This window comes from Canis lupus, chromosome X (assembly GCF_011100685.1).
Source record: "Canis lupus familiaris isolate Mischka breed German Shepherd chromosome X, alternate assembly UU_Cfam_GSD_1.0, whole genome shotgun sequence".
Classification (NCBI taxonomy): domain Eukaryota; kingdom Metazoa; phylum Chordata; class Mammalia; order Carnivora; family Canidae; genus Canis; species Canis lupus.
In genome coordinates this window covers 77228582-77238711 of record NC_049260.1, presented here as the reverse complement: position 1 = coordinate 77238711, position 10130 = coordinate 77228582, and the positions used below count along the sequence as shown (strand labels likewise).

General features: G+C 38.8%; 1 protein-coding gene across 2 annotated transcripts; it reads right to left on the bottom strand.

Annotated features, from left to right (window-relative positions):
• Positions 1-3560: 3560 nt before the first annotated feature.
• On the bottom strand, positions 3561-6362 carry TCEAL7 (transcription elongation factor A like 7). 2 transcript variants are annotated; one of them, XM_038586568.1, is made up of 3 exons: positions 6234-6362; positions 5561-5628; positions 3561-5258 (listed from the first exon to the last, which is right to left on the bottom strand). In XM_038586568.1, the coding sequence occupies exon 3, from the start codon at positions 5178-5180 to the stop codon at positions 4878-4880; it is 303 nt and encodes a 100-aa protein (XP_038442496.1). In that variant the 5' UTR covers positions 5181-5258; positions 5561-5628; positions 6234-6362; the 3' UTR covers positions 3561-4877. The 2 variants fall into 2 exon arrangements, with proteins under 2 accessions (XP_038442496.1, XP_038442495.1); XM_038586567.1 differs by having other exon boundaries at positions 3561-5194; positions 6234-6356.
• Positions 6363-10130: the final 3768 nt, after the last annotated feature.

Here is a 10130-nt window from a genome sequence, read left to right as displayed (position 1 = left end):
GGAATGATTTTAATAACATAAGGTACATTCATACTATAGAAAATAGACTTATTTGTATTTGTATTTATGGAAGTTTGGAAAGTCCTATAAGACTTCTATGCTGAGAAAAAGAGACACAAGTAACTTAAAGTCATGTGAAGAAATAAACAGCATTTCGATCACTCCAGAAATTTTATGGAAATGTTCTATATCGTACTGAAGTGGTGGCTACTCTTTGTGCATACATTTGCCAAAACTCAACAAAGTATTCACTTAAAATGGAGGAACTGTATTGTATGTCAATTATTATAGAAGAAATTTGATTTAAAATAATAACAATCATAAAATAACCAGAAACATACACACAAAAATAAAAACTAACTAACTAAATAAATAACAAATGTAAAGGTAGCTACAGAGGTAAATATAAAAGCAAGTAGTTTGGGGTAGCCCTGGTGGCTCAGCAGTTTAGCGCCGCCTTCAGCCCAGGGCCTGATCCTGGAGACCTGGGATCGAGTCCCACATCGGGCTCCCTGCGTGGAGCCTGCTTCTCCCTCTGCCTGTGTCTCTGCCTCTCTCTCTCTCTTTCTCTGTGTCTTTCATGAATAAATAAATAAAATCTTTTTTTAAAAAAGCAAGTAGTTTTTCATATTTGGTTTACAATTCCTTTTTTTCCCTATACGTCTTAAAAGACAAATGCATATAACAATAATTATAAAGCTACATTAAAATGCACACTTACCATACATTCTGTTTCAGTTGAGTTGTACAGGAGTCTCCTTATAATGGTTTATGATTTCTAATTAAGGGCTCCTGAAAGTCACAATGTAATATTAGGGTATTCAATTAAAATGAAAAACAGAAATACATCAATTTTTGAGTTATCCATCAAACTGATAAGTGTTTAATTGTAGGGAGCAGATTGAAATTGGAGGTATGGTTAAAGCAGTATGTTAAAATGAATAATAAAATAAATGATAATAATAATAAAATAATGTAATCCATTATTTATGACAATAATATTTGTGACAATAGCAAAGTAAAAATGCATATTGGTTTTTTTAAAGATTTTATTTATTTATTTGAGAGAAAGAGCATGGGCAGTGGGGAGGAGGGGCAAAGGGAGAAGCAGACTCTCTGCTGAGCATGGTGTACAACCAGGGGCTGAGATCATGGAACTTAACCTAAGGTCATGACCTGAGCCAAAGGCAGATGCTTAAATTGAACACCAATAAAAAATGAATTTATAAAAATAAAAAAAGGCAGATGCTTAACTGACTGAGCCACTCAGGCACCCTAAGATATATATTGTCTTTACCTAATAATATTCCTGAAGATGCTTCAATATAAGAATCTCATTCTTTGGAACTATTGCGTAGTTTTCTTGGCATAGATAGGACACTCTTTATTTGATATCTCCCTTTTGATGACCTTGGCTATTTCTAATATATTGGCACTTACAAACAATAACACAATAAACATCCATCTATGCTTTCCTGTGGGTGTGTGTACGTATATCTCTATGGTAACACAAAGCAGTGCAAGTGCTGGGTCATGTGATATGTACATATTTTTACTGGTTTGTTTATTTTTTTTCTTTTCCATCTGTAAAAGCTATTGAGGTTATATATTTTCCCATTATCTGTCATGGTATTGAAAATATTTCCTCACAGGATATTTCCTATCTTTGGGCCTTTTATATTTTTTTCCTTTATAACTTCTGGACTTTTTTCATGCTTAAGAAGATTGCATCAGGGAATCCCTGGGTGGCCCAGCGGTTTAGCACCTGCTTTTGGCCCAGGGCCCGATCCCGGAGTCCCGGGATCGAGTCCCGTGTCGGGCTCCCGGCATGGAGCCTGCTTCTCCCTTTGCCTGTGTCTCTGCCTCTCCCTCTCTCTCTATGTCTATCATAAATACAAATAAATCTTTAAAAAAAAAGAAGATTGCATCACAAGCATCACAAGATTGTACATGTTAGTTAATTTTCATTGTAATATTTTATTCTTGTTCTTCACATTTACTTTCTTTCTCTCTTTTTTAAAGATTTTATTTATAAGTAATCACTACACCCAATGTGGCGCTTGAACTCACAACCCTGAATTCAGAGTCATATGTTCCACCACCTGAGCCAGCCAGGTACTCCATGTTTTCACATTTTCATCTTCAATCCACCTGGGATGTATTTTTGTGTGTGTGGTGAATAGGAATCTATATTCATTTCCTTCTGATTGGATAGTACATGTACTTGATTCTTAGGTTTTAAAAAATTCTTGCAAATATGTGACACCCTTAAATAAAATATTTATAGCTAAACATTTGCTCACCAATATGATTATTTTCTTAGGAGAAATTTTAAATAGTAGAATTGTTGAGCCGTGGTATATGCAGTACATACAGTTTTTGGTACTTATTTTGAATAGAAGCAAAAAAATGGATGTAGCAATTTACTCTCTCATTGAGTATGAGAATGCCTATATCCTCAATAAAATTGAGTATTGTAAGCAAACGTTTGCCTATTTGATAGGCAAATTTGTTTTTTTATTTTAGTTTTCATTTGGTTCTTCACCTCCTACCATGGCCAAATAAAGTTTATTATTCACATAGATTTACTTGTTAGAATTTTCAGGCTAGAACCACGATTCTGACTTTCAGGAGCCCTTAGTTATGAATTGTAAACCATTTGGCTCTTTGATTATAAGGAGACTTCTGCACTGCTCAGCTGAAACAGGGACTATGGTGAGAGTATATGAAGCAATAATGGAGACCATGATTTCATGGGAAACCCCAATGGAGGGCCAGAACCAAATGCAGAGATTCTGATTCAGAGTGTTTCTAAGAGTATCAGTGTGTATGGGGACATATGTGTCAAAATATTGCATATTTAATAAGCACTCCAGATGATTATAAGGAGCTGTTTGAGACATCAGTTATACAATTTTACAATAACTTTATAGACTGAATATTGGAAATAATCCCTTTCCTGTTGGGTCCCATTTAAAAATTCAAGTTACAGTTTGTAGTGAAGTAGATTATTGCCAATTTTATGCAATCAAAGGTAAAACTGGGCCAGGAACACTAGATTCTAATTAAGTAAACATTTATTAAATACTTACTATATGTAAGTCACTAATCAAAAAGAAATATAATTAAATATATGATATGGTGCTTACTTTGAGATGCAAAATAAAAGAAATCCAATTAGGAAATAATGCTTAAGTGTGTATATATACACAGATATATGTATGTATGTAATATACATATATATGCATGTATGTAATATAAATACACATATGTAAGTATATATGTGTGTATATACATGTCTTTTGTAAGACTAAAAAATATATACACATACATATGAATGAAATATATATACAATACATATTGTACAATAAAATATATATATTTCTATATATATTTATATATTATATATATTATAGTCTTACAAAGAATTTTTACATGTTTCACGAAAGAAAAGTGATAGAAAGATGGGGATTGCTTTCCTAGAACTATTTTCTACATTGTTTTGTGCAATTTATATGTCCCCTGATTTTCTTCTGAACCAGCAGTTCATGCCTCCCAGGAGCCTTCAAGGGAGAGATCATCTCACAAGAGAAGGAGGACAAAACCTTAGTCCTTAGACCCAAGGCAACTCTGATTACAGCATTGTTTAAATTCAAACTTGTACCTTGGTCCAACTCCCAAAATGGCCTCATCGTGCCTGACTCCGATTTAGAGGAGAGGTCCTAGGATTGAAAACAGAAGGGGCTGTTTGCTAAGAACCGTGCAAGGCACTGTGGCCCAAGCAATCCTAGAGCAGTCTCACTTGTTTAAGAGTCACTATAAAGCAGAGGCTTTGGAAGACAGAGTGGGGGTTCAACCCACTGGGGACTCCAGGAGTGAGTGGGTTTTGACATCCAAGGACTCCAGTGTTCCAGGAGCAGTGAGGGCCAGCAGACAGCAAAGGACCCAGCAAAAGAGGCAGCAGTGCCCAGCAGGCATGGCAAAACCCAGGGGAGGAGGGTGGGGCTCAACAGCAGAGGACTGCCATGGAAGTCCCCACTGCCCTGCATACTAATGGACTTGCCCCTGAGCACAGGTAAGTGTCAGGGCCCTCCCTCAGATAACTGATGTTCTGTAGTGGGTTGGGGTTCTGTATGCACAGGCGGGAACAAGAGTCCACCAAGCCACAGCTCAGTCACCTCATTTCTTCCTCACAGCAGCCCTGTGAGGCAAATGATTTCCCCTCGAAAAGGATTGAGTCTTAAGCAAGTATATCTGTGATAACCGCCAGTTTTATTCCTCTGGCTAAGAGATCCAGAGGTAATTTGAAGTTTACATTTCATTTTTATAGTTCTGTTGTCAAGAGTTTATTAAGTGTTTTACTGCCCTTCAACGGTGATTGACAAGTTTTTTGTGTGTCTGTTCATTTTAGGTTTTTTGTGACACAATACACACACATACACACACATATAGATTCATTTTTTGGAAAATGAGAAGATGCAGATAGGCAAAAAATTAAATACAGATCACACAGAGGTTCACTGTTAACGTTTTGGTGTATAATAATTCAGACTTTTATGCATTATGTCATATATAAATGTACATATAAAGTGCATATATATATACACACATATACACACACAGTTTTGCAATGTATTATTTTTACTTTACAATATACAATGAGCATCTTCCCATGCAAATGAATGAAACATCCTTATTAAATGAATGAGATTGGGTCAAAAGATGAGATGTTGGTAACCGGAGTCATATGCAAATCAAAGGAACATTGAAGGATAGGCGTAAAATGGTGCAATATTTAGCAAGAAAATGCAAACAAAAGGAAGTCGATGGTGGTAATATTAATAACAGAAAATAGTTGAATTCAGGAGAGAAATGCATTAAAAGGGGTAAGGACGGTCCCGAGAATGACTATGGTTAGAATGCAGAGCCCTAAATTTCTTTCTCAGACCCCTTATCTCTTCCAAACACCTTTCCATCTCATCTCCCTCCCTTGTCATTTCTTCATCCTTAAAGTGCCTATAGTCTATGTCCTCTTTAAATTCCTCGAGAGACTGAAGCAGCCTTTGCCTAAAATTCCCTTCTGTTTGCTGACGTTCAAATTCCCCACAGGGGCGTTCTTCCTCTCTCTTTGGCACGCTGCACTTGGGCTTTCCTTCATTTTCTTTGCAGGGTTTTTGCATGATGTTGCTTCCAGCTTAAGTCCGGGGAGAAAATGTAGAGCAAATAGCTTGTTTCTTTTGATTCAGGTTTGTCCGTTTCTGACAAGTAAGTATCTTTAGCAAGATAACCCGCCTAATCTCCCAACCCTGTCACATAGGTCCAGCCCTCTGAAGTTAGAGATGCCTCCCCTACCTCCCACATCCCCACCACTCCGCCTCCTTTCCCCTCCTTCTGCAACCCACCATTTCCCCAGCAGACAAGGCTAATGGCCTCTCTGACTGACGCGGGAGAAAGGGAGCAGAACGGTAGTTGAGCTGTGAGGCCGTAAATTTTACCCAGCTCTTGCCCTTCCCAAACCCCACCCTCAGAGACCCGGGCTAAGTGCCTCTCTCACACTCACCTGTGATGATTCGGGAGAGTTTCCTCTTTTTCTTGCCTCGAGGTGTCTGTGAACACAGACCCTTGGACCTGCAGGCAGAAAGGAAGGCGGCGAGGAGGAGGGAGCTCTCGGGGGATCCACCAGCCCCAGAGACAAGACACTGTTATCTTGAGTCCGGGATCCTCACGACCGTCGTCGCCCCAAATTTCCTACGTCCTGGTTCCCCTCGGGTCCCTATCCCTTCCTCCTGAATCCCTGTCCCCACCCCCCACCCCTCACTCTCTGGCCTAGTCATTGCGAGGGCTGCTGTCCCCTTGCCCCCTCCCACCCCACCCCCCCGCACGACCCACAGGCAGGCATTGAATGAGGAAATATTTTGAAATTTTGTCTAAATTTCTGCCTCCACCTCAGGATTCTAGCCGTTCTCCACACAACAGCCCACACCTCATTTCCTCAACGGAATTGGAGAAAGAGGATAACGGAAAGCTTGCCAGTCTGAGAGAAGCCGTTTATTTCTAAACTATCACTAAATCTCAGGAGACTTCCACCTACTCCCAAACCACCGTCCTTTCAAAAAATACAATCATCTCCCAATGAGTTTGCAGGGGTTTGGGGAAAGTGAGCCTAGACCTATTCCAGTCACTAGATTCAGCCACTACCACCCCAGGGGTCCCAGCGGTTTCCTGAAACCAACCTTCTGAGATTTAAGGAATTTAAGTCCTCCTTCTCTTGGTCACAACACAAACGGCTACAGGACAGTAAGGAGCTGGTACCCAGAGGAGAAAGAAGCCGGGGAATATAAGGACTTTGTGGCAGCTCCTGGTCACGTGAGGATTATGTCATCCTCCAACTCTGGTCCCCACTTTCCCCTCCCATCAGCTGTGCTGCAGAAGTAGAACGACTTACCAACCTCTCACCTCCCCACACCAGGCTCTGCCACTTATTTTTCTCACTGCTGATTACAGAGGTCAAGAGTGGCCCCTTCTCCTTGTGGTTGGAATTTGCCTTTCTCTGATTACCAGAGAGGGGCTGCATTTTCTTACGGTCATATTAACCATTGTGACTTTTTAGTAGTTGTATTAAGAGGATTACTCATCCTCTTCTAAGCTACAAAACAGAAAGGTACCAGTTTCCTGTGCACCCACCCACCCCTCCCCTGTCATCAATAGCCACCATTTATTTGCCTTTCTGTTCAATTCTAAAATCAAATTAGAGGGGGTAGGATAAATTAGAAAAGGAAGTAATGATTGAGATTGTGTTATTTTTACTTTTTTTCTGATAATTTCCTACTCTTCCATTTTTTCCATCAACTTATTATATTCTTTTATTAATCAGAAATACAATAACAATAAGTACATTTGGAAAAAGACTCAAGATGGGAGGGAAAAAAGACCTAGGCACCTGTTTCTGCTGCCGAGTCATAAGATAAATATAGACCCTCCAGGCAGACACATTTTTGGAAGTTTAAAATATACAGGGCAGCTGGAAGCTACTAACCTTCTGGGGAGCCCTGGGCGTGTAAGGCCCTTTCATTAGGAGAACTACTGAGGTCATAAACCAACAGCACTTCACCCTTAGATTTTCAGACTTCAAAAATCCGTCATAAAACTTTACTAGTTTGATCTCAGTATCATGTCTTCTCTCTCAGTTTGCACTATACAGTTTTATTTCTTTATTTTCTGTATCCAAAAGGCCCCATCTTTTGGAATATTGAGGCCTCAATATTCTTATTGAGAATCAAATAGTTTTTCATTTCTCCCAGACACCATCATCCTATTTATGTTTTCTTATACGTCATTCAGCCACACTGAGGAATTAGGACCAACAGTAACTGGACACATTTAGTCATGAATCACAGTAAATTTTTTGTTGCTAAGGATTTTGGTAGTAATCTAAGTGGATTAGTTGTCGATATGTTAGTTTGAAATATAGACAACAGAAAGAGGGATGTGTTCTTTTTTCCTTTGATTTTTTTCAAAGATTTTATTTATTCATGAGAGAGAGAGAGAGAAAGAGAGAGAGAGAGAGAGGCAGAAACACAGGCAGAGGGAGAAGCAGGCTCCATGTAAGGGAGCCCAATGTGGGACTCGATCCCAGGACTCCAGGATCACACCCTGGGCCGAAGGCAGGCGCTAAACCACTGAGCCACCCAGGGATCCCCCTCCTTTGATTTCTTTTTTTTTTTTATTTTATTTGAATTCAATTAACATATACTGCATTGTTAGTTTCAGAGGCAAAATTCAGTAATTTATCAGTTGCATACAACACCCAGGCTCATTAATTTCTTCCAATGCCCTCCTTAATGCCCATCACACAGTTACCCCATTCCCCCACCCACCTTCCTTCCAGCATCCCTCAGTTTGTTTCCTATAGTTAAGTGTCTACTATCATTTGCCTCCCTCTATTTTATTTTTCCTTCCCTTCCTCTATGTTCATCTGTTTTGCTTCTTAAATTCCATATATGAATGAAATCGTATGATATTTATCTTTTTCTCACTGACTTACTCGCTTAGCATAATACCCTCTAGTTCCATCCATGTCACTACAAATGGCAAGATTTCATTCTTTTTAATGACTAATATTCCATTATATATACCACATCTTCTTTATCTATTCATCTATCAATGGACATCTGGGCTCTTTCCATATTTTGGCTATTATGGACATTGCTGCTATAAATATTAGGGTGCATGTACCCTTTTGAATCACTATGCCTGTATCCTTTGGGTAAATAACTAGTAGTGTAATACATTGCTGGTTCTTAGGGTAACTCTATTTTTAACTGTTTGAGGAACCTCCATACTGTTTTCCAGAGTGGCTGCACCAGTTTGCAGTCCCACCAACAGTGTAAGATGGTTCCACTTTCTCTGCATCCTCGCCAACATCTGTTGTCTCCTAAGTTCGTAATTGTAGCCATTCTGACTGGTATGAGGTGGTATCTCATTGTAGTTTTGATTTGTATTTCCCTGATGCTGAGTAATGTGGAGCATTTTTTCATGTATCTGTTGACCATTTGTATGTCTTCTTTGAAGAAATATCTGTTCATGTCTTCTGCCCATTTCTTGACTGGATTTTCTGGGGATTTTTTGGGTGCTGAGCTGGATAAGTTCTTTATAGATTTTGGTTACTAGCTCTTTATCTGATAAGACATTTGCAAATATCTTCTCCCATTCTGTAGGTTGTCTTTTAGTTTTGTTGACTGTTTCCTTTGAAAGAAGGATGTGCTCTTAAAACTTGTTTTTTAGGAAGACTATAGCTCAATATGAATGCAAAGTTGCCACTAACCAGGTTGAGGCAAATGGCTCCAGAAAATACTTAGAAGAAAGAGAAGAGGTATTAAGAAGAGTGCAGCATTGTTGTCACAGTTACTAAGAAATGCTAAGTTGTGATAGAGGCATAAGATTTATTGATAGGATGGGGAATTCCTGAATCCTCTGAAAGCAGCTTTTCATGCAGATGGTTAGAATCATGGTTTTCAAATAGCTGGAAGAACCCAGGTGCTGAAGATTTTAGCATTGTGGTAAGAAGCTTAGATTTGAATAGATCTGAGTTTGAATTAATTGCATTTACTTGCCTAATGTATAACCTGGGCTCTAAAACTTGGATATTAAAACTTCCCTGTGTCTCATTTATAAAATTAGGCTAATTCTTCATAGAGTTATCAGAATTAAATGATATAATTTATATAAAACCTTTAGTACATGACTAAATAATACCAAATGCCCAAATAAATGACAGGTCTCAATGATTACCTACTAAGGTTCTCAGGAACCCTTTCAGTTCCCACTGTGGCTCTACTACCACTCCTCTAATGCAAACAGCCATAAACTCATGGACAACCACAATATTTACTGGTCTTTTTGCCTTACATCTTTCCACTTTTCAATAGAATGATGATTCCAATCAACATATATGATCATATTATTGCCCTGAATTATTTTATTTCATCCTCCAACAATCTTACTAGGTAGGAACATCTTTAGTTGATCTTCTGAACATTTCATGGAATACATCTCCATTTTTTTCTTAAAGATTTATTTGTTTATTATTTTAGAGTGGGGGGGAAGAGGGAGAAAGGGAGAGGGAGAGAATCTCAAGCAGACTTCCTGCTGAAAGTGGAATCATGGGGCTCCATCTTATAACCTTAAGATCATGACCTGAGCCTACCTGAGCTGAAACCAAGAGTCAGGTGCTTAACCAATTAAGCAACTCATGCATCCCTACATCTCCATTTCTAAGTAAAAGCTAGTATGAAAATACATGCAAATGCAGGCAAAGTAAGATATTGAATTAGATTTGACTTGTTTGCCTAGGATTGACTGATGTGACTCATAGATGAGGACAAAGAGGCATTATGTATCATAAAAAGAAACTCCAACAATTGGGACCAGATACCTTCACAAAAGTTTGACAAAAGGCATCTAAGCCACCTCTACCACCTGCAACAATCACCCTAGTCTTCCCTTCCCCAAGTCAGGATAAGGAGACAGGTAAGCATAAGAAGTAAAGAAATGTGGGAGCCATTGACCTTGTGGGGAGGTCAGTATTGTTCATTGTAACAACACCAGTGATACTTACAACTTATATAATA